The 26,126-nt window shown below is 36.0% G+C and overlaps 1 protein-coding gene across 1 annotated transcript; it reads right to left on the bottom strand.

Annotated features, from left to right (window-relative positions):
- Positions 1-1,909: 1,909 nt before the first annotated feature.
- On the bottom strand, positions 1,910-25,762 carry LOC144437043 (gamma-aminobutyric acid type B receptor subunit 2-like). The gene is made up of 18 exons (XM_078125911.1): positions 25,565-25,762; positions 20,768-20,905; positions 14,330-14,497; positions 13,384-13,485; positions 12,509-12,574; positions 11,318-11,506; positions 10,750-10,893; positions 10,194-10,319; positions 9,451-9,514; positions 8,873-8,956; positions 8,235-8,385; positions 7,487-7,616; positions 6,807-6,914; positions 5,718-5,840; positions 5,276-5,442; positions 4,295-4,454; positions 3,356-3,535; positions 1,910-2,965 (listed from the first exon to the last, which is right to left on the bottom strand). The coding sequence occupies exons 1-18, from the start codon at positions 25,760-25,762 to the stop codon at positions 2,615-2,617; spliced, it is 2,649 nt and encodes an 882-aa protein (XP_077982037.1). The 3' UTR covers positions 1,910-2,614.
- Positions 25,763-26,126: the final 364 nt, after the last annotated feature.

Below are 26,126 nucleotides of genomic sequence, written 5' to 3'. Positions count from 1 at the left end.
TTGGTTATAACCATATACCTGTCTGGGGGTCAACTTTGAATGACCTCATTAGGGACCGTTCATTATTATGTGAGGGGGTGGCCGATGGGTGAGAAAATGGGGGACCTGGATATTTTGCTAATTCTTTAGAACTGCTGATAATTACCAGCTTTGAGTACAGATATCAAGTTTATTCAAAGCTGGCTCTATAACTCTTGAGAATAATGAAGCTGTTGAATGTTTCTCGAGAAACTAAGCAGATGGAACAGATTTGGTTTTTAAAATGGGATTCTGAGAAGACAATCATCGAACTAGGATTATAGAAAGTTAACAAGAAAACAAAATGAAAAAAAAGTTATCATCTCAGACATCTGTCATATTTGTCGACCTACCACCAGAAGTCAGAATGTAGTCCTTGATTAGACCTAAAAAACTGTTTGGTTCCGGTTACCCAACCCACCTAGTTTTTCACTGCCGACCTAGTCTGTATTCAGACGTAAATTATATTTTGTTGTATGCCGGGAAAAAAACCTTTTGAAATATTTGTTTATTTATTACTAATTGTGTGCACATACATAAACTATAAAATGTGATATAGTAATCAGCGTGTACAGTGCACATTCTATACAGAACGCGTGCTATACTCTCTGAGCATCCGAACACTAATATAATTAAATCCGTGAAGAGTAGCTACCTCAAGGATTTTGCAATAACTCCACACACCTTGTCATCTTATAGAATACAACTATGTAATAGGAGTCCTATAAGGACACACACACACACACACACACATACACACACACACACACACACACACACACACACACACACACACACACACACACACACACACACACGCTATGTTAAACTCGGTTCACTGGATACAAACATAATTGACTTGAACATGTTTAGATTTTGCAATAATGATAAATAATAAGACATCGTCAAATATTGAAAGTAAAGAAGGGAATTTATTTTCTAAAAGAAGTGTTCTAACATTTCAAAGATATAATGATGGCTACCGATTGGCGACCTCTATCTACTTTGCAAAGGACGTTGCAACCCTTCCTTGTTGATATAGTACTAGATCTTCTTAATAGGACTTCAGAGAATCTTAGAAACATTGACGTTACTACCCGGTACATCTCTTCACAAATGTACTAATAATATCATGGGACTATAAACAAACATATAGTGTAATGCGCATACAAGGTTCATCTCTGGTTCATCTTTGGCAATAGTGAACAAGTAGGTAAATGAATAAAGTCACAACATTCACGAGTGGTGAGGGCAGCATACGTCACAGTATAGTTCTTTCGGTACAAAAAGAATAGCGTGAATATTATGAAGGTACCACGTTCAAATAATAAATTGCTGTAATGAACGTTGGTGGCGCTGTATCCTTACCACTCGATCAGCACCACTATCAGTGCCATAGGCCAGAAAGGCATAAAGGGTAATCTCTAGTCATCTATTTGGCAAAGGACATTTCAAGTGTGTAGATCTTTTAAGTATGGGTTGAACGCCCTATTAGAAAATATGGGAGAAGACCCAACCCAACCCAACTTAACTCCTTTGAAGAATGCAATTACTGTCGAATTAGCCATCGCATAGGATCATATACAAATTACTGAGGTTATAGTAAATTACATATACCAAGATTGAGTTTTAGCGAAAATAGAAACACCTCTCTCACGACATAAGCTTATCGAATTGACTCATCCATCAAACCAACAACCATATCCCTCATGATCATTTTTTTAAACTTCAGACAGAAACTGAAAAGTTTTGGAGAAGAAAGTAAAATCTTTATTTCCGTTTATTTTTGTGAATGAAATGTAAATGTTACATTTCACAGGATTGATAAATACATTAAAAGGGTTCAAAGTTTACATTTTATAATTGTATCATCTCTGATGTGTGTGTGTCTGAATTCATACCAAATATAAATATTATATAACTGGAAATGGACGGTGGATAAGTGAAAATGTGTACGAAAGTAGTTTGGGTGAATATTTGTAATAAATGTATTTAAAAATGTACATTATTTAACATTAATTTGACATCTTTGTATATAATTTATATCATAAATTCTCTCTACGTCGTGTAAGTTTCACTGTAAAACAACTTTTTATCCAGTGATACATATTGCACATGTTCCAAATCTTAATTCTGAGCTATAACTTTCTGAGTATACATAGGAAATACTTAAACATCTCAGTAACTTCTACTTGTATTACCTACTGAACAATGTAAACGAATACAATACGATACACAACCTTATGAAACCACATACATTCGTACACGCTGTCATATTAAGAGTCAGTAAGCCAGACAGGCGGACAGACAGACAGACAGACAGACAGACAGACAGACAGACAGACATACAGACAGACAGACAGACAGACGGACGGACGGACGGACTGACTGACAGACATATATACAAACATACAGACAGACACATATACAAACAGAGGTAAGGTATACAAACATAAAGACAGACAGACAGACAGACAGACAGAGGGACAGACAGACAGACAGACAGACAGACAGACAGACAGACAGACAGACAGACAGACAGACAGACAGACAGACAGACAGGCAGACAGACAGACAGACAGGCACTCTCTCAAATTTAGACATAGATTACATTATTAGCATCAGTTTCTTCATCTCCAGAATAACCTAAATTGACAAAAACTAATTTGCATTTTTCTGGGATCCTGCGTTTTTTAACTATTTGTTTTAAATCCTCCGAAGCCACGAATGATCTCATTTGCAGTTTCTCCTCCTCTACCTGGATCCCTACGTCAGTCACGTCTTTGACGTCGTCGGCAGAACCAAGATTGACATACACTTCTTTTGAGCAAAACTCTTTATTGACGTTGAGGGCAGGCGTGTTCGCATCCTGGACCAATGCAGTATTCCCTGCTGTCTTCTGGGAAATGTTGATTTCCTGGGTGAGTTTTTGTATCTCATCGTCTTTCTGTAACACAGGTGAAACACAGTGACAGACGATTATACGGAAGTTATCGTTGATTTTTTGTTTTGTTTTGCATTTTTCGTAATGTTATTCCATATTTTGACAAAGACCAAGGACGACTTATCGTCGAAAACTTATCAAACTAAACAGCACCACGTTTTTGTATCAACGGCGTAATTCAAACTACTGTAGCTCTGCTTGCATGGCGAGTTTAGGTCCATGACTCGATTCTAACTGTTGCTAAAGGACACAAGTACTGACACAGTTCTTTGTATATTCGTGATACAAAACAGCCGTCGATTGACACCTCATTAGCCTCGTTTACTGACACATTAATAGTGTACAAATAACATGTCGTCTTTGTAAAAATTAAAGTAAGGATGGTGTTCTCACCTCACACAATTTCCATTTTAAGGTAGCAACCTTTGCTGTCAACTCTTCAGTAGTTGTATCCATTGACATATCCGAGTCTTGTTTCCGCATTCCATCCATACTACCTTTTACACTCAGTCCTTCTCGAAGTCGTTTTCTTTTCAATTCTTCCCCGGATGGGTCTGCCATGATGACTTTCACCTGCATAAAGGTTATAAACTTAAACTAAATTTTAAAGCCAATCTTATCTTTAAAAACGCATCAAATACTCTATATATGTATAAGTTTGTTCTTATCTAACGACTTATGACTTTGGAGAAACATTTTATCTTCACAATGGAGTAATAATAAAGAATTTAGTAACGTGTAATTTGATGGTTGTTGACATTTGACTAGGAACTCTGCACAATCGTAAAGTAAAGAGATAAAACACAGACAATCAGTGATTACTTATATACTACAGAGCTCGAAATCACTGAAAAACTTAACGACTTGCTGCAAAAAGAAGATTAAATCTCATAACCCTGCTTTCAGATGTGACGTTGCGGGAGGGGGGGGGGGGGGCAATTCTCAAACTGGCCCGGTAGATTTTGCTTCAATTTTAGCGTAGAGTATTTCTATAATAATTTTCAAAACAATTCAGACAACTTTTAAAAGATCTTAAAAGTAAGCTTTTATTTTTTTTTATAAACTATTATTTTCATTAGGTTTTAACTATATTTCATCATATGAAATGCCGTATGCATGCATCGTAGACCTGTATAGCATCTATTTTGTGCGATGCACTTAGTATTAGAATGGGGTGTGTGGTGTGTTACATGTCAAGTTTGGGTTTGGAGGTTTCAGCGGAGCTTCAGCATATCATTTCACACGGAGCTGACCCCTCCCCCCAGTGCCACATTAGTTTTATGTCTTTTGCGTATACAAAAGTAAACAATAACAAGACGCATTTTAACATACCTTAGGTACAAATAGTAAACAAATCGTGAAAGTTGTTGACAGTATGATGATACTAGTTGTGAAGCCAAACGTCAGAGTCGGGTTGTTCTGGACAGCCAGGTTAACAGTAAGTCCAAGTACACATAGCACCACAATGTTATACACTGATACACAAATCTGTCTGTGAAAACAGAACATACATTTTAATTAGAACAAAGTATTGCATTTTAAATTTTAATTTACTGTAGCTGTAAATGGAGTAGGATTTCTTCGACCATACAATTAATAATACATTCACTGGAAATAATTGTTAAAATGACAATCATAATAATAATCATGAATAATTGGAGATTGTCCATGGCCATTAGGGATCGCTTCAATCCAGAAGTAGTACAGCAACAGGTTGAAATGGTGTTCGCATTGGTAGCACTGGTATTTTGGGGTGTGAACTCTAAAATCATTTTGATTGGATGTGTTTTACTATATTGTGTGTACGATATTACGGGTCATATTTACAAAAACAGTTTCATAACATTAAAATCTCCCTAAAACCCCACCTGTAGATGGGCATATAAAATCAGCGACTTTCATTAGTACGACTTTATTTTGTGTGTGAACAACACCATATGAATGTACACAATCGACATCGCAAATAATGTGTCTTGGAAAAAAGCTGAAGGAATACCCATCACATATAGGCTTATATTGTAACAAGGTGTCTCTATACCGATACACTGTACTCTACTGCAATGTGGTATATTGTGATGTACTGTACTGTACTGTGCTGTACTGTACTGTGCTGTACTGTACTGTACTGTACTGTACTGTACTGTACTGTACTGTACTGTACCGAACAGTACTGTACTGTACTGTACTGCAGTGTAGTGTAGTGCAGTTCAGTGTAGTGTAGTGTAGTTCAGTGTAGTGTAGTGTAGTGTAGTTTAGTGTAGTGTAGTGTACTGCACTGCACTGTAATGTTACAATGGTGTTATTTGAACTTACTTTGAATCATTCAGTCCGTCAACACAAACGTTCCTTGTTTCATAAGCGAGGAAACAACCAAACAAAAGCAGTAGACCCTTTATGGCGTAGATGGCGCCTAACCAATAATAAGTGTAATTGCTCTCGCATGTCTCCATTCGCAGAACTACTGCATCGTCTCCAGTAATCTGAAGAATATAACCACCGAGAATTTAGTATTTACCGTTTATTTTTTCAGACATTTGATGTCTTTGTTCGTCAGTTCTTTCATGACATAAAGTGTTTGAATTCGTATTTTTCAAATATATTTAAAATGTATTCTATGGTAATTCGTTTTGAAGTTTATTAGAAATGTCATCGTTTTTAATTCAGTTTGGTACTTCCAATTAACTTCACAATCTAATTAATACAACTATTCACAAGCTGATTTCAAACGAATGACATGTTACTTCAAATATTTTACCTCCGTTGTAAGGTTCTTGATCACCATAACCCATGGATCAATAACTTGCCACGTCGCTAGTATCACGATATCGATCAACAGTAGAATTCCTACAAATCCCATAAGGTGAGTGTCATGCAGAGCCTGAAACGAAAAATAAGATAATGTGACGTATTGTTAGCGTACTTTTAAGATTTTATAACAGTTGTAACAATTGCTTTGAAAATGATAGAAATATTCTACGTTCAATTTAGTAAAATTGAAGCAAAATCGACCGGTCCAGTTTGACATGGTTTTCCAAAATCTTCTAGATAAGAAAAGTATACCCTTACTCATACCTCATGAGCACAATCACCACCCCTTTCCAGTACGTTATGATACTCTCTAGCATATACCTGATCTGTATCATTAGACTCCCTAGCATATACCTGATCTGTATCATTAGACTCCCTAGCATATACCTGATCTGTATCATTACACTCCCTAGCATATACCTGATCTGTATCATTACACTCCCTAGCATATACCTGATCTGTATCATTACACTCCCTAGCATATACCTGATCTGTATCATTACACTCCCTAGCATATACCTGATCTGTATCATTAGACTCCGTAGCATAAACATGATCTGTATCATTAGACTCCCTAGCATATATACCTGATCTGTATCATTAGACTCCCTAGCATATACATGATCTGTATCAATAGACTCCCTAGCATATACCTGATCTGTATCATTAGACCCCGTAGCATAAACATGATCTGTATCATTAGACTCCCTAGCATATATGCCTGATCTGTATCATTAGACTCTCTAGCATATACATGATCTGTATCAATAGACTCCCTAGCATATACATGATCTGTAGCATTAGATTCCCTAGCATATACCTGATCTGTATCATTAGACTCCCTAGCATATACATGATCTGTATTATTAGACTCCCTAACATATACCTGATATGTATCAATAGACTCCCTAGCATATACCTGATCTGTATCATCTGCATTATAAAGTGAACACTGCTCTACATGTATGTGTCCCAAGATAATGGAGTACGTCACTAGGACTTTAATTTAGTTTGGAATGTTAGAAAAATATCTTACCTGTCGTTTGTGTATTTTATTTGTAAATATTTTGTAGACCCTCCAGGTTTTAGCAAACATGGCACCGAAGCCCAGAGTAAATGAAACGACTAGTATCCATGTATCCAGCTGTGTCGGAGAAAATCAAAGATAGATTGACGAATTATTACATCAATTACTGCATACGTTTGAATATGAGTCATATTAGTATATATACAGCATGTCTAAACGTTCGAATTGGTTGCATGTATTTTAACAGTGCATGGACAGTAAATTTCATAATTTCAACTCTCTGTATTTTTAATTGATGATAAACGAGTTACAAAAGATTCTGGTCATTGTTTGTAATGATTTTAGCATTGTCATTTGGCTTTTTGGTTTAATGTTCATTTGCGTATTATATGCTGAGACGGTCGTTAACCTCAAGTTCTCTCTCTTTCTCTCTCTCTCAGATCTCTCCCTCCCCCTCCCCCTGCTCTCTCTCTCTTTTTTCCTCCCTCCCTCCCTCCCTCCCTCCCTCCCTCCCTCCCTCCCCCTGCGCTCTCTCTCTCTCTCTCTCTCTCTCTCTCTCTCTCTCTCTCTCTCTCTCTCTCTCTCTCTCTCTCTCTCTCTCTCTCTCTCTCTCTCTCTCTCTCTCTCTCTCGATCCTGTAATAGATGAAACCATGAACGCCTAAATAATGATGCTATACTAGAACTTACAGAGCAAAATATGCTGTTGTACTTAGGAACAGTGTTGCCATCCAATCCAAAGAATATTACAGATAAGTATGCCATCATGGCACCCAGTATGATCATATTGTTGAGTCTAGGGGATGACATCCTGATATACCTGTAATATAGATTAAAATCATACAATATCTGGTTGATATGGAAGATTCACACCGTTTGAATTTTGGGCCCTAATCACTTTTGTTTACCCTCGTAAATAAGTGACGACATCGTGTGACTATATGACGTAGTTGACATTTCTTGTCTATTCCTCTGCATACAAATGGCTAACGCATTGCAGTCTCCCAATTCGTCGCTTCCCATCGGCGTACTCGACCAAAAAATGTAATTTGCACTGCTTTGGTGAGAAGTCTGAAGATCTAGAGAACGCTGTGATGTCACCAGAAATAGGGTGATTTCAATTTATTTGTCCTGCTACCGTTCTAAGCGTGCCAATCCAAACCTATTTTTTTTGTCTAAGCTTATGACAATACATATATACAGTAATTTCTCTCCTATTATTCCGGTCATGATTTTATCCTATTAAATGGCACTAACAACATTGCTCAAAGTGAGGGTACATGCAAAAACTTGAAATATTTATGTCATTATCACCGTATCCCCCTTCTTGGCCACTTTCTAAAGAAGTATGTCTCTTCTCTGTACGGAGGATGATGAATGTAGTTGCTGATGCAAGTTGGCACAAAATTATGATACAAATAGAATTTGTTTCACTTACCCATGTTTACGAAATGCGATGTTGACGCCGAGGAAGATAACTGACAACAAAAGACCAAAGGAAGCCAAGGCACATGCGGCATAGAAAAGATATGGAACGATTCGTAGGTCTCGGATGTGCCACCTAAGTCCGTCAACAGGAGGACCGTCACCTGTGTATTGTGAGGAGAATAATCTATTGTGTAACACCGCTACATTTTGTACCAAGAGCCGTAACTACAAGCTTGTTCTGTTATCCACTGATATCATCCAGCATTTCACAAAATAGTCTCATCCTGGAATATATTGTTTAATATTTTGTAAATACGTTGCTATATAAGGTACTTGAGCTTGTTACGCTCTCAGGTAAAGCTATTTGGCAGCCGGAAAACTGGGGTCAAATGCCGTACGTCCATTATATTCAATTTCGAAAGTCGAAAGATGTGGTGAAAACCGCGGTACATATGTACCTTCACTATGTGAGTACCTCTCCCCCCCCCGTGATAGTAAAACTGCTATGATGTTGACACATTAAATTAACTGCTTATGTGATCAAGATTATTAGACAGTGTTTAGAAAGACTAAACGGACACATGTCCGTTCAAGTGTAAAGTCATATAACATTTCAATTATCATATCTGAATGGATGAAATATTCTACCTTTCCATTGGAATGGAGTATCTTCATTGAAATCCAACGACGCTGTTGCATCAACATATAACGCCACCATAGCTCGGCGGCCCTCTATAATATACCGAGGATGAAAGATATTAATAATTGTTCAATGAGAAAATAACTGAATACAAAGTTGGTTAACAGATCCCTTTTTTCAATAGCCAACGAAATACATGCATTATGATTATTTGTACTGGTAGAGAGTGGATAGATGAATTGATTGAAAAGCGAATAGTCGGATGGTGGTAGTGGTAGTGGTGGTGATGGTGATGATGATGGTGATGGCGGTGGTGGTGATGATGATGATGGTGATGGTGGTGGTGGTGATGGTGATGACGGTAATGATGATGGTGATGATGACGATGATACTGATGATAATGGTGGTAGTGGTGATGATGGTGGTGGTGGTGATGGTGATCATGAAGGTAGTGATGATGATGGTGGTGGTGGTGATGGCGATGATGATGGTGATGATGATAATGACACTGTACAAACTTTCATAAGGGCAAAGTTCATCAAACCATCCGATTTATTTCCAATAGATGACACAATTAATAACTTACCCTGGGTCTGGTGAACCAATACTATCCCCTGACGTTCACGGTTTTGACCAAATTGAAATGGACCCTGAAAATGAAAATCATTAAATTCAATAAAAGATATTTCAGAGCCTAATGTAATGGACTAACAAGCTATTTACGTCATTCCCATCACTTAACAAGCTATGATACATTCTAGGTGTGTGTCTTTGGACCTCCCTTTTCGTGTGCACTTGATTCTTTAGATCATTTCACGTACGTTGCCGTATCCCGGGGATGATATAATCCGAGGTTTTGACCAATTATAAATTATTGACGATATTTCTTTCCTTTCACAAGTGACAAGTGTCACACTGTTATATTACCTTCACATTGTTATATCACCTTCACACTGTTATCTTACCTTCATGTACAGTTAAAGGATATAAACTAGAAACATCTACTTTTAGAAAATATTAAATTATCTACAACATTAAGACACCAGGTAATCTAAAATTCACTAAATGATAATAATGTAAGTTTTATATAGTGATATATTACACTGTGCTCAAAGCGCTTTACAAGTATTAACCCTGGTACGAGCCTCGGCAGATTCCAAGCCGGCCACTTCAACCATTTCGACCATCATAACTCTACCAAATACCATTTTTAAACTGATGGTAGGTAAGACATATTACGGGTTTAACAATATAGTCTGTATTATATTGTCAGGTAAAGATTTCCAAGTCAATCTATTAGCTTATGACATCTTAGTCAGACATTCTTACCGTTACACCATGGAACTTGACTTTCAACATCGCATCCTTAAATACTCCAGACATTTCCTTATCAGAATAACTGAAATCTTCCAATCTTTTATATCTGATGAAAGTTCCGTTTTCGTCAAGGATTTCCTGGCAAAAAGAATGGAGTAGGTATTTATCGTTTTCGCATCATATATAGTATAATATACGTTACCTAACGCATTGAAACGCCTGAAGATAATGCTAAACTTTATATTTTAGAAATTGGGCTCACTATAAATTGTGATGTCACGATATATCATAGCAATATTCAATAAATAAACTATAAAATATAACAAAAATAAACAAGAGATAGAGAGAGGGAGAGAGACAGAGAGAGAGAGAGAGACAGAGAGACCGACAGACGGACACATACATACATACATACATACATACATACATACATACATACATACATACATACATACATACATACAGAGACAGACAGGCACACAGACAGACAGATGGACACACACACACAGACAGACACACGCATACACATAATAGCGCCGTCTATACTTTGCACATTGGTATATCACACCTGTTTCTCGATTTCTTCTCTGCTGTTATTCAATGCTAAGGCAACCACCCAGACAGAATCGTATCCTGGAGTGGCCCATTCATTCGTGCCATGTATAGCTGTACTTGGCCAGTCTAGGTAACGTTGGTAATATACATCAACATCCTATGATAACAACAAAAGTCCTTGAAAAAATCACTTTTTATCAACGCAAATATTGTGTTCATAGAGACATGGAGAAATTACTTGTCACAATAATAAAACAATCTACTACTGTAGTTAGTTAGTGTTAATTGATTAGTTGCCAGCTTAATGATTGAACGGTTAATTGACTTGATTGTTTATAATAGATTGATTGGCAGTTGTATATTACTAATTGATGCAACGAGTATAATAATTGGTGTGATAGAATTAACACATAACAAAAACGAGAAAGCGTCACCACATGATTGTCAGATAGTTTCTTAGCACTATTAATGGTTCCAAAGAACACAATTTGCCCTTATTTATGTTTTAATGTTCTTTGGTTTAGTTCAATAACAATTATTCGTTGCTTAAACTGATCGCGAGAAATAAACTCAGCAATTACCGAGCCAGCTATTGTAGTTGCGTTAGTGAAATCCATCAGCATTTGGAATGTTGATATAGTTCCATCTACAGCTTCAGCCATCTGATTAGGTGAGCAGTCTGTATCGTTGATCATGTACCAATCTTCCTCGTACCATCCAGACACAATATGCCAGGCATACTTTGCACCATAAACGCCTTGTTTGTAACCCTGGGAAAGTGTCATAAATTAGTCTTTTGTACTTACATTGGAAGATTTAGATTATCAACATGTCTTATCAATCCATCAGTAATTACAAGGGGAGAGCCGGAGGATATCAGGGGGTCATATTTACAAATCGGGGAGGCCAGTTTTAGAAAAAATGAATTAGGTTAGGTGAGGGTCAGGTTTTACTTTGAGTCACTGTATTATTTAACTTTGTATTATTTGGTGATTTTGGTATCCTACCACTGACACTGATACGATAACAGACAAGGCTTGATACCCCCGTCCCCTGTTATTACTGAAGGCTCCCTTACTGCCTATGCTTGCTTGAATACGATTACTACTGTATTATAGAGAAATGTATATTCTTCTCTTGGATATCGTTCATTTACTTGTCATTCATATCTTTGTATGGTTTGGCCAATGAATACACGTCCACCACCACAGACAAAAACCTAAGTAGAAGAAATGCACATCCAAATTCATATAAACGTTACAGATAAAATTGTACAATAGTTCACTGAGAGTTATTCTAAAATATTATATTCTGTTGAAACTTGAAGTAAATTATAAGTTTTCGCGGTTTAAAAACTGTCTAGGTTGTGTTACAGTTTTAATTAAAAATCGGGACATCAGAATTTTATGGAAATGTTTTTTTTTTATCTTACGCAGACGCGTTGTAAAAGAGTACTGTTAGTGCCTCTTCTGCATCACCAGTAGCTTATTTGTTATATCACCATTATTTGAGTATTGACGTCATACAGAAATGACCTCGGTTTTGACACTCGATGATTGCCATCAATTGTCGTAGGATTGTTGGTTTTAACACACCAACGACCAGCAGTTGTAACGAGTGTCACCAATTGTCGGTGGGTGCGTTATTCACTACCTTCAACCAAATGGCATGTACAGTATTCACGTTAACTTTTTCCTGTCACAAACACGTGTGAGAGGTGTGACGTAATATATTGTTGTGTACAGTAGCTATCACCTTATACAAGTACATACCTCACAGAATGCTCGTCTTGTCTTGCCTTCGTATCCCATCACTAGTATGATCCTAACGTCGTTTTTCTGTGGAGAGAAAAGCGGTATGTATTTTGACAAACTTATAAGATGTACTACACAAAATAGACTCAGTCTGATCTCTTAACTACATTTCCCCTTCTCTCTACCACCCTTTCCCCCAGTCTCTCGTAATTTATGTCTCTATCTCATTCGGGTGTCTGACTCTGTAATTTGAATACAGGTGTATAAGTGAAAATAAGAGATGGCATGAAGTTGTAAAATAAATACCATTAAGTCTTCACCACAAAGGGACAGTGAAGGGAGCCGTGGAATTAGGTAGGATATGTAGCTCATATCGTTGTCTATTCTCATTTGGTTTACATTGTATAGCTTTTCCTAAAACCCCGGAGGTAATGTACATAAATAACTCATTACTTGTTTGACAGAGTACAGTGATCAAATTCGACTTGAAATCGTAAAGTCAGTAAAGTATAATAATGTAATAATGTCAATGATAACATGAATAACTAAATATGATAAAATGAATAACTAAACAACTAAAGTGTCTAAATTTTTGCTGTACAGACCACTATGCATATCTTCTCATTTCCCTGTCAAACACCTGCGATAAGAGTGAATCATTTTATGAAACGAAATTAATCAAATATAGCCCTAGATATTTTACACCTTTCCTTTGAGACGAGTTTCTTAAAGGAATCGTCTTGTCATATTACATTCATTACTGTCAGTATCATTGGTCCCATCTGGCCAGCCCAAAGATATGACTCTATGTAATAGCTATTTGACACGAAGGATACCAATCCAAAAGATAGTTAATTTGCCAAATGTACTTCCAGGTATACTTGGTCACTCACCTTAATGGATTCGACCTGGTGAACCGGGTAATCATTAAAGCTCTCAGAGACTACAACTTGAACACCATCCTCACTCAGAATTTCAAGTAAGTTGTCTTTTCCCTGGAGATGAAAATGTGAATTCATGAAATGTCATTGGAAGTCAACACAGGTTCGTGTCAGATCAGATAAAAACTAGAAATAGTATCTGTCCCAAAAGACGATCAACATTCGCTGACAAACATCCTTGAGTTTACGCGTGGATGTGAATGTTTGATTCCTAGTCACGCAGGCCTATCTTAAGTACAATATGAGTACATCCAATTAATGTAATTGCTGATAGCTTTTCAAACGAGTATCTTCACGTGCACTGCACACATTTCGTGTTTTAGTTTTTTATTCTTTGCTTACCCTGGCCTCTGATTAATCCTTAAAAGAAGGGTTTGGAACTAAAACATGTATTCAAATCGCTTCTGTTTAACCCCCCCCCCATCCCCACCCACGTATGCTTCTGTGTAGCCTAATATGATCATTTCTCTTGTTGGGATAGGTCAAACTCAAGTCCCAATGCCATTTTAATCATTTTCTCTTAATCCACATTTTGTTGCACTTCACGAAAGAATGTTTATCATTTATCTACAATTTCTCAACAAAACGGAATGGAGAAAAATTTGAATGTCTGACTTGCACAAGTATTATGTTTCTATTGAGGCATTTCATAGGCTACATAACACCTAATTTACATATTACAATGTTGAACACCAACTGCACAACTCTGAGTGTCTATTTCCAGGTGAGATACGTGACTCCTATCTTTCTATTCACCTGAGTGTCTATTTCCAGGTGAGATACATGACTCCTATCTTTCTATTCACCTGAGTGTCTTTTTCCTGGTGAGATACGTAACTCCTATCTTTCTATTCTTCTTGCACAAAATGAAAGAAAGGACAATATCAGTATAACTTACCTTGGCAAAGAACAATGTATCGTGGTACAGAACAGCAACTCGTTTCCATCCAAAATGACGTAATAGAGCTAAGTAGGGTGGATTTAGACCCAAATCAGATTGTACAACACGGAAAAATAATGGAAAGCGGCCTTTCTCTGATAACTCTCCAGATGTAGAAAATGATGCCTAGAATAACCATATAACAGAAACAAAGCTATTACCAGATGTAAACTGAATGTCTTCCGTAAGGGCAAAGTTTTGAGATTGTCGTTCCTACAGTCAATTGTTGGAATACAACAGAACATATGTAATAGGTTATTTTTTCTCATTGATTGCTATTTGATCATTGCTGTTAGTGATCTCCTGGCCAACCACAACATGTACTGTGACATTTATTGAGAATGTAAAAAAAAATAAGCGCATCGTCGTACCACTTTAGACAACATTTCCTGATGAGAAACTATTTTTGCCTTTTTAGTGGCCTACAAAAATATACCAATAATTTATCAAAACTAAAAGCTACATCAATAATATTTTCAGGACAAGTGCGCTTTGGTATCGCAAATGCATGTATGAAATTATATTGAATTTGAAGTGTGCATTCTTGAGATATAGCCTAACTACCGAAAATCATTAATTACGTAAATTGCTCATTAATATTCACGGGAGTTTTACCAAAACCTAATCAAGTCTTGTCATTACCCTACGGAATACGTCTTCAAAATTTTGTTTGAATTGAGCAAGCCGATTTGGAGAAAACGATGACACAGACAGACACACAGACACGCAGACTTCCACCCATAAATATATCTCTTCCTTACAGAAGAAACCAGATTTAAACTGAATGCCTCCCGTAAGGGAATCACTAATTATGCAAATAACTCATTAAACTAAAAAAACTATGGTAACAGGCTTTGTTTTTTGGACAAGGGTGCTTTCTTAGGTTAATGTATGTAAGAGTGTATGATACTGCTTAATACAGTCTTAAGATATAGCCTAATTACCGAAAATCATTAACTATGCAAATTATTCATTAACACTGTAAGGTACATCAACTAACTTTATAGGACATACACAATTTGTTATGGTTTATGTATGTACTGAATTGTATTGAAATTGAAGCATGCAGTCGTAAGATATAGCCTTCTGGGTCACGGTATAGAGCAATTAAATCACGTACAAATCGTTTCAGTAAAAGTTTCTACCCCACGGCCATACGCACACTAAACAGAGCATGATATTCAGTTTTAGCAGGTCCTTAGATCAGAACATTTTTTAGTCACTGCCTTTATATTTGTGTCTGTCATTGTATTATATCCTAGTTTTTGTATCTTTTGTGTTTTGACTACGAAACCACACCGACTTCCATTGTAAACTTTTTAAGTTTATATGTGGCAATAAAGTTATTATTATTATTATTATTATTATTACTAATTACCAAGAATTATTAATTATGCAAATTATTCATTAACACTGAAAGGTACACCAACAAGCTTTACAGGACATATGCGATTGTTATGGTGAACGTGTGTGCTGAATTATATTGGAATTGAAGTATGTATTCTTAAAATATAGCCTAATTACCGAAAATCATTAATTATGCAAATTATTCATTAGCACTGTACGGTGCGTCAACAAACTTGATAGGACATATGTGTTTTCTTATGGTTAACGTATGTACTAAATTATGTTGAATTTCAAGTATGTATTCTTAAGATATAGCCTAATTACCAGAAGTAATTAATTATGCAAATTATTCATTAACGCTGTAAGATACATCAACGAATTTTATAGGACAAATGTATGTTGTTATGTTTAACGAATATACTAAGTTATATTGAAATTGAAGTATGCAGTCTTAAGATATTGTGTAATTAGTTGATTTCATTAATATGCAAATTTCTCTAATTAAACATTAACAGATCTGGCTCAAAACCTAATCAGGTCTAGCTATTACCCTAAAGATTATATATCCCAAATTTCATTACAATTGAGCAAGCCGATTTTTAGAAAATGATGACACAGACAGACAGACAGACAGACAGACAGACAGACAGACAGACACACAGACAGACAGACATTCCCCTTTTAATACCTCACGTACCCTTACGGGAGGTAAAAATGATGCTGACCAATCCAATGACAAACAGATGTAAACAGAATTCCTTCCGTAAGGGTTGTTATTCCTATATCCTTTGTTATTAGCATGTGTGGAACACGTGCGTTTTGTCATTGTCAATGTGGGACACGTGCGTTTTGTCATTGTCAATGCATGTAACGAGTCATATGAAAGTTGAACCATATATTAACACAGTGTCTAATTATTAAAAATCACTCACGGAAAGACTAATTTCAGACAGAAGGACAAAGAATGAAATTTATTGAACAAAGGAAGTCAGAACAGACGAGAATAAAAAGACAAAAGCATGTAAACACATAGACCCAACACCTAACGTTCACATCCCCGTTATCATTAAAACGTTTGCAACTTTTGCAACGAACTTGCAAAAGCAAACAAACAAACAAACAAACAAACAAACAAACAATCCACAAATGAATGAACGAACGAAAGAATAAATGAAGAAACGAACAAACTGACACGAAAATGGATGAAACTAAAAGTGGGTGCAAACTCGTTTACGCGGCCAAAGAATACAATCCTTCGAAAGATATATTCTATACTTCGAATGGGAAAATAGAATTTACAATGTAATCTTTTTTTTCTCCCAGGGGGCAATTTCTCTAATTATTCTTAATGTAAAATGTGGCCTCGTTCATGATTATTCCATACATCAGATATTTTAATAGCACAGCTGTAGGATTTCAAGGTTTCAGATTATTATCTTGTAATAGCCAGGTTCAAATAAATCCCACTGTGCGATTTTTTTTCGACGGTAGCTATCATAAAGCCAAAGCTGTCTTACATCATCTGTATTAGTTGATTGATTTCCTAAACCTCATTACAGATTACGTAGCCCTCGTCAAACCTTAACAATTTCCTACTTGAAATCCACGGGCCCCGGGCGCTACAACTGTAAGCTTTTCCTACCAATTAATCAAGTCTTGCGAACATACTGTATTACTTGTTATTAGGTTGTCACTATAACCACAGGGTGACAACTCGTTAAAACTGTCTCCACAATAGCATGTCATCATGTAATTTTACAAGATGATTTCAATACAGGGTAGTTTTACTTAAAACGTCATCAATTTCTATAGATAAACTATTCACAAGGATGAAATCAAACGTCAATACTTCTCAGAAAGGAGATAATCAATTAAACTGCTACAGTAGATGACTAATTCATTAGTCAAAGTCATTCTGTTATTCCAACAACTACAATTAAAATCAGTCTACCTATAACATATTATTGCCACATTTGTTGTTTTAGCAGACAGATATCCGCTATCTTACTGTCTGTACACAATGGAAGTACATTTGATAACAGGGTATTCTTTATACAATACACACTCGACTGTCATTAGAGACACAGCAGAGACGTCCTACAATGACCACGACTAATTAAATTATAAACTAGCGAACACAGATAAGGGTTTTACACGATGTTTGGTTTCAGTTGATAAGATTAATTAAATAAGTGCACACTTTCTCATACAGCTTGTCCTAAATGACTTCCTGTCCAAACACAAACAAAACATTGTTACACTCCCACTGTGTACATTCAGTAAAATGACTTCTAACTCTATAATATAACATGTAACAATTAGATGTTGCAAGTACATTTTCATATACAGCTATATCTAGCAACTGCTGCAACTCTAACAAGGTGTTAACATATGATAAGTTGATGTCATCAAAAATCAACACATCCTCGTTTATTCTGACTTGTTCTGTATGTTGAGGCAGTAAGGGAACCTTCATCCATTAGAGGATTGGGTGGGTGGGTTCCAGGGGAAGGTCATGAACCACAGTGAACAATGGATGAGGAACAAGTTTCATCACTGGTTCCTTCGGCCATCGTACGTAATGTAAGTAAAGTAAAGTGACATTGGATCATAAAATGACTCGCAAGAGAATAAAGTGTACGAAATGTCTTTATTTCCGGAGTGACGTTCCACATTCAACAGCTACCATTGATTCTATGCTGACGACTCTACTCTTCTATTTTCCTCCCCTGATATTTCCATAGTAAATCAAACTATTAACGATGATCTGTCTAAAGTTCACACCTGGTGTAATCAAAACCATATGATCATTAATACAAATAAATCCAAAGCTATGGTAATTCCCCCTAAAAAGAACCTTTCTTTGCCCACTTCCTTTTCTGTTTTCTATAACAACGCGTCTCTTTCTTTCAGCGAAGTTGAAAAATCACTCGGACTTATCATTGACTCTACACTCTCATGGACTTCACATTGTCAACATTTGCATGCAAAAGTATCTTCTAATCTTGCACCTCTTCGTCACATTGCTAAATACTTAGATGTATCTACTAAAAAACTGTTCTACTTTAGTTATATTCAGCCCTTTTTTGATACTTGTTGCAACATATGGTCTCATGCAAGTAAAGGTGATATTGACAAATTATATAAACTTCAGAAGCGTGCAATCCGGCTAACTTTAAATATTTCTACCATTGAAATGCAATCCAAAGGGATTTCCAGTATTGACCTTTTTAAACGACTTCATATTTTACCACTTGAAAAGAGATTTCTATTTAATAAGTACATTCTGATTTTTAAATGTCTACATAACCTGGCTCCTATGTACCTCTCTGACCTCCTTCATAAAAGGAGTTCAAGTAACCAAATGGGCACCCGTTCCTGCACCAACAATCTTTTGTATTTACCATTTCCAAATTGTCGTATTTTTACTCAGTCATTTAGTTTTGAAAGCTCCAAACTTTGGAACATTTTACCTACTCACCTTATCAGTATTACGAATTTAACTTGTTTAAAAAAATCTTTAAATTCATACTTATTTGAATCTCTTTAATCCTTTTACATTGTCTGTGGTTATACAATTTTATCTCTTTTACGTTTCATACTTTTTAATGTTTTTCAATTTTTATGTGTGTTACCTTGTTTTGTTTTTGTTGTTGTATTGTGTACATTTGCTTTAGGGCCCCTGTGAAGATTAGGCTGGACCTAACAGGGTCACCCTTTTTCTTTTTGAAATAAAAGTCGTTATTATTATTATTCTGTAGGTGTGAGTCCCAAGGTTTCACGAACCGTTGATATGGTTACTTGAGAAATCCTTTTTGTTATTAGTGAAGAACCTATCGACATTACTTTTGGAAATAATTCAATAGTTAATCTGTATCTTTTTTTCGTTTGATCCTAGATCTACACGTGTAGTACTAAAGTCTATGGTTTGATTATATCTAAACGGAAAAGTCTGAGACAATGTTAGATTGGGTTTGATTATATACATCCCAATGTCTACTGATAATATCGAGTATTTTACTACCAGATTACTGTACCAATTCGTTGCTTGGATGAGAAGCCTTCAATAATTCTACTCATTACTGTGAATACATCTATGATCTATGTGTTATCTGCCAATAGTTGATATTCTTACGATTAATGTACACAAGATTGAACGATGTCGTAACTTAGCATATGACTTTCTATCAATGTCTACAAGAGAATCTTAACATGACATTGTAGTACGCAGCATACATATCAATTACCTATTAACTTGAAGTACAATGTTTCCGATACGTTGGGCAGATAAGACAGATCAAGGACAGTCAAAAACAGAATTAATAAAGCTATTCATGTGCAAGTCGGTTATTAGTATTTCTCCTCCAACATTTCCCAGCGGTTTTGATGGTTTTGATTTGTGAACAAGCAACATACATCCGTTGATATTATCTTGTACAAATACATATACAATGAAAACAGGAACTCGTTACAGGAGGAGTGTATAGCCTCACAGAAAACTACATTAATATAACTGAACGGAAATGAGGAAATGAAGGCAGCAAAACTAATCAGTTGATAATCGCCTTATAGCCTTCGATCCCACAAAGTTAATTTTTCAGTCCTTCCCCGATTTCTTATACAATTTGTACAATTACTTTTACTGGTTACATTTGCCAGTGTTAACAATGTATGTGTGTGTATGTATGTATGTATGTATGTATGTATGTATGTATGTATGTATGTATGTATGTATGTATGTATGTATGTATGTATGTATGTATGTATGTATGTATGTATGTATGTGTGTGTGTGTGTATATGTGTGTGTGCGTGCGCGCGTGTGTGTGTATGTATGTACGTACGTACGCTTACTTCTACATACTGCTATAACAATATATATGTCGCAGTTCAATATACATATTGTATATACCGTCTGTGATAGATGACTCCTATTATATAGACAGTGTATGGAACCTCACTGTCTATGGTTACGAGATAAGCATTTATCAACTAGTGCATTGAAAAGTCTGACACCTGGATTGTTCATTTGTTACTCACGTGGACCTACCTGGAGTAAGTTAAAGTAATGTGCTGCGTTGGCCACAGGAACTGATGCTATAGAGCACCCACTTCCAAGAATCATTAATTTGGTTGGCTCGTTGATCAGATGCTTATACAGAAGATTCGTTGCCATGCCCGGGTCACACTGTGAATGGAGTGACAGAAAAAAACACACAATTATTTATTCTGAACGAGACTATTCACACATGTGAATTTGTACTATGGAATTCAGTGTATCTTAAATGTACACTGTATACATGTATACATTCCATTTTAGTGGCAAGGTATGCTGTATCTTGCAACAGAGGACATAATGGAATACTATAGGGAAATACACGGAGATGATCCATACAGCCATTGGCATGAAGTAATTGGGGTCACCCACATGTCCATAACACATTTAATGATTTGGGGCATATGTTATACATATTTCATGTAATATAATAGTTAAAGGGGGATGCCGCTCCAGGAAATTTAGAAAAATTTAGGTTCTGAAGCGCCATTTCATGATTTCATAGTTCCTATGCATAAAAAAACATTATTTCCAGGTGTGTGTTCTTTTGTCTGTTATCAAAATCAGAAGCAGTGGTGTCAATTGAAATAGGAAGACAACTTCGGCAACTTTGTGATACACATACATTGCATGCAATGGAAACTTATGGTGAATGTTATAGAAAGCCACACAATGCTGCAATTAGCCATCTGTAATGTTATGAAACCCCTCAATTACGAAGCGAGTACAGACAAATACAAATGTATTGGAAACCTACGTCATGACTCCGTCAATTAGGAGAAATGGGTCTATTGATATTTTATGGCAAGCATTTAATGCACCGGAGAGATGAAACCTCTATGATTTCGGTATCATTAAGTATTGTCGAGATATCGGCACAATTCATATTTAACACACTCACGGTGTTTGTGCGAAGACTGACTATGGTCAGTTACCTGTATTTCCCCTCAAAATGTACAATGCGTACATCAGTTGAAAATATAGTCATTTTTTCTGACGTCACTATACTAAAAAGAATTAAGTTGACACTCTATTTGATTGCAACCAGTTAGCGTTAACTAGATGTGTAGCCAATCAGACTGTGATTAGTGGTAGAAGGTAAACTACATATGGGACTGTGTAAGGAATAAAACGGAAACGTAGACATTATCTCGTGTTAGCCCTGAGTTTGGTTTCACGGCCTCACTCTAAGCAGGAGACAGGTGAGTCAGATGCTCACAGCTCCGAGGTCAATTGCAAAAACCAAGTCCTCAAATCTCCGACACTTAATTTGGTCTTTACTATTACTAAATTTACAATTAGTTCTGCATAGTACATGAGCGCCCTAGGATAACAATATGTCATGCATAATTAAGAGCATCCTGGAATATGAAACAAAGAACGTTAAAACTTAAATCATGACTGTAGACATACGGGATATTACCAATTGCCTGTCTTGACATCTATGTGAGCTATTGTAATAAAGGATATTCATTTCTTCAGTAAACTAGGTGTTTGGCCACATGTATAAATAGCGTCATGTTTGAACTCTGTAGATAGAGACCTTAATTGGGCTTGAAATATTTCCTTTATTACAAAGTCAAACACACAAAATGACTACTCTAAGTTTTATATTTAAGAATTGGGAGAAGGGTTAAAACTTTTCCTGTGACAGTTTACGCTCACCTCTCAGTTGACTTGAGGGCATCTCGGCTCAAACGACGTTGAATTTTAAATGTCAGCAATAAAAATGAAGGAAAGACATGATAAACTCGTTCTTTGTAAGCGGTATTATAAAATTGGACAGTATTTAGATTTCCGAATGTACTTTGGATTATTCACATTTATATTTTTTATATTTTACAAACTACACGTGGTACAAACACACTAAACTTAATCTACGTACTGATATATTATACTACATTACTATAAATATTTGATGACCCTAAAAGATATCCAATTTCTAATTTCTATCTTTTATACATTTTAATCTATTATCAATGCCGTTAATTGGTGTTATTGTTAAGTGAACCTTGCTACGAGTCATTTATCAAAATCGTCATGTCAACCTCTCCATAGATGTCACAAACAACATAAACCTGTGACTAATGGTAAGTGTTAGTAATATCTTGTGAATGACGTTGAAGGAAATATTGACTACGATTTTGACAAATTAAGGATATAATTTTTTTGCACATTTCATTAGTCTAATTACTGACATTGATAATGAATTAAAACAATTAGAATACGTAAGTAGATATGTCAGTTGGACATCATTACGAAGTCACTGTGAAAAATTGGTAATTATGTAGAGAAGATTTCACAAGTAAATAATATCGTGCGTTTGTTATCTTGAATTTATTCGGGCATAGTTACCATTGTGCCGCACTCTGGTGAACGTAAACTAATTTCCATAACATTCGTTTAGTAATTAAATTAAATTCTGGTCTTAAGACCAATAAAGTCTGTTATTATTTATAGGACGACTCGGACAACAAACAAACAAACAAACAAACAAACAAAAGAAAATTTAATACACTTTGGGGCGCGTCTATCCCGGTTCCGACATCACCCCCAACATCTATTCTTTGCAAATAAAAGTACGTACATGTCAGTAATGAGTAAAACGACTAGGACGGAAAGTTGTGCTTTCAACCGGGTGACAACACAGGCTTATAAAAAGTAGAATAGACTGACAATTACGAATTATTCTATTCAATCTAAAAACAAATTAACAATGCATTTTTTTATAATTTCATTTCTGTAAACCTCTTGGGGCTAGGTAATTCTCCATAAACATGAGGTAACTAACAAAGATACATGTAATTTAGATTAGTTTATTTACAATAAAGTTCAGATATGTACTCGTCTAGAAATACCACTAAAACTAAACAGTTGGTTATTTTACGTAACAGGTGTAAGACATGATGTTAGTGGAATTTCACAGTTACTGTGGCTGTTACATCGCCTTTTTTATTTCTCCAAAGCTTGTCAGCTTTTATCTTCGTTAGCTCAGCTGAAAAGATAAATGTAACAGACTTTTTCAAATACTGAGTCTGAAATTTACAACACATACAATCATGTATCATGTATCTTTCAGTACAGAATTGGACAAAAAAAAACAAGCCTATAGAAACGATAATCGACGCAGGTGTATTGGAAAGTAATTCAAGCAAACACAAAGGACAATAAAAAAAAACAATCTCATTTTCATTGTTACCCATTTCGTATCAACTAATGGAAGGAAACGTGTGTAAAGTTATTAACTCGAAAGCAACATCTTGGCTTTGAAAATGTCACCGAAATTTCGAATGGCACGAAATCCCCTGAGAAATTTATCCGTGACAAACTTCGTCCAACCCTTCTGCAACTCGAACACTGCATAAAGCGTAAGCAATAACACCCTCTATCCCTAATTGCTTTATGATTTTCAAAGATTATACGTGTAAAAGGGTTATTGTTTATGGCTTATGAAGTGTTTGACTTGCAGAATGGTTGAACGCAATTTGTCATGGATTGGAATTGGTACCTGCGTACGCAATTCAAGAATGGAAAATTTGTTAATGCATCCGAGCCAAACCATAATAGGGAATTGTGTTATATATATCCACTGAAATGGTTGTGAAAACAAGAATTAGAAATGTAACTACAACTATTCTAGGTGTCCATTAGGAAATCGTAGTATTTGTAAGATTTTCGTTATCTCTTCGACCCTATTTCAAAGTTTTCGTCTCAACCGTTTTATATTATATATGATAATCATTATCACTATAAAGTCTGAAATCACAGATACCTATCTACTACAAGGCTGTATGTGTTAGGACAAATTGCAGCATTGTTTTCTCCTCGAGCAACAACGACCATAGCTTAGTTCAATATGACGCGTTGCGATCGCGGAGATGATAAACGAAACGCGTCGTATAGGAACTAGACTACACCGACCATGCATACAAGGATAAATACCATACGGAAGCTAAAATTCAATGTACCGTTTACTTTAATACTGTCCCATACCAGGCTTGTGTATGCAATTAAATGCTAACGAGAGACGATGCGCGATGGATCTGTCCATAACACAACTATGCCTTCAGCATTTATCTTGGAGTAATTATGCTGTCAGTATTACTCCAAGGTTCTATTGTTACAAACAAGTCATTATCATACTATTGTCTCTGAACTATTGTTAAACGACGTCACTCCTTATGTACTGTGTTTTTTGCTTAACCCATGACACAATAAAAGGGGAGACTAAACAAATATATCATGCCGAAGTTTTTTAAAAGTATGTTTTACCATAGACATGCTTCGTCTGCAACGTCTGTGGTTTTACCATGGATGCATTACTGACATATATCCATATATTTACCATAGACAGTATCTCGGTATTGTCTGTGGCTTTTCTCATGAAAGTTTAGAAGGTAAATCAATTTTATAGGTTGTTACAGTGATATCAGAGAGAGATTTCGTTTTTTCAATCTGTTGTCATGGAAATACGGCGATGTGTTGATAACCTTCAGATTATGCACGGTTACATATATCAGCTAGAGATCATAATATACCAACTTTATTTTTCATTGTCCACATTTTACCCAGAGGTTTCATGTTATCTTTGCTTTAATTCTCCCTTATTCTAGGAAACACTGAATGGCGTTAAATGACAATTATTAAGTAGTGAGAAAATTTTGTTGTAGCTTTGATGTATTAGTCACTAATACATCCATGCTTGGAGGTAGAAATACGACCGTGTACATTCACGGTTGTAGTTAAAACGCCAATTCAGAAAGAGTGAAGCAACATCAAATCAACACTTACGTGATCATCCTCCAGGTACAACTTTAAACGATATCCGTCCAACAAACCAGGTCTGCTGTTCACGTCTTTGATAGCCATCTCTATTGCCGGAACCACACCAGCAGCATTCCAGCCACCGTTTGGCGTCCAAATCGGCATCAAACCGGCAATCGCCAACTCTATTTCGTTCGTTTCATTATTTCCAACCTCACCATACATCGCTGGTGTAGTCGAGTTATCGTTTTCATCGGCAGCGATGGCGTTGCAAACCAAAACAAAATGCAAAATTACCAAACCACACAACTTGAACATTGCGACCATGTATACAGGACACTTTTGGCGTGGATGTGAAACTAGACTAGTAATGGAACAATGTTGATCAGCCAGCCTTGTGTTGACCCACTCCTCCTCAGATGGGAATTAATTAACATATCAATAACCAAGCTGTCAATGTTACAGCGTTAGGCGTGGTTTGATATTCATAGGAAATAGAGTGGCTAAGAAGAAAACAGACAGGGTTGAGTAATTGATAGCGACGGTGTTCTCTAAAGTCTACACACGTCATTATTTATTAATTTATTAA

This window comes from Glandiceps talaboti, chromosome 6 (assembly GCF_964340395.1).
Source record: "Glandiceps talaboti chromosome 6, keGlaTala1.1, whole genome shotgun sequence".
NCBI classification, from domain to species: Eukaryota; Metazoa; Hemichordata; class Enteropneusta; family Spengelidae; genus Glandiceps; species Glandiceps talaboti.
This window is presented reverse-complemented; position numbering and strand designations above follow the sequence as displayed.

What these genes read in the sequence shown, in the direction of transcription:
- LOC144437043 (XM_078125911.1), bottom strand. Translation starts at nt 25,762, where the DNA reads ATGTATGGTGAGGTTGGAAATAATGAAACGAACGAAATAGAGTTGGCG. An exon ending in ACCAGGTCGAATCCATTAAG is followed by an intron (nt 12,575 to 13,383) that starts GTGAGTGACCAA and finishes TTCTCTCCACAG; the next exon opens with AAAAACGACGTTAGGATCAT. An exon ending in CAAGACGAGCATTCTGTGAG is followed by an intron (nt 11,507 to 12,508) that starts GTATGTACTTGT and finishes ACACTTTCCCAG; the next exon opens with GGTTACAAACAAGGCGTTTA.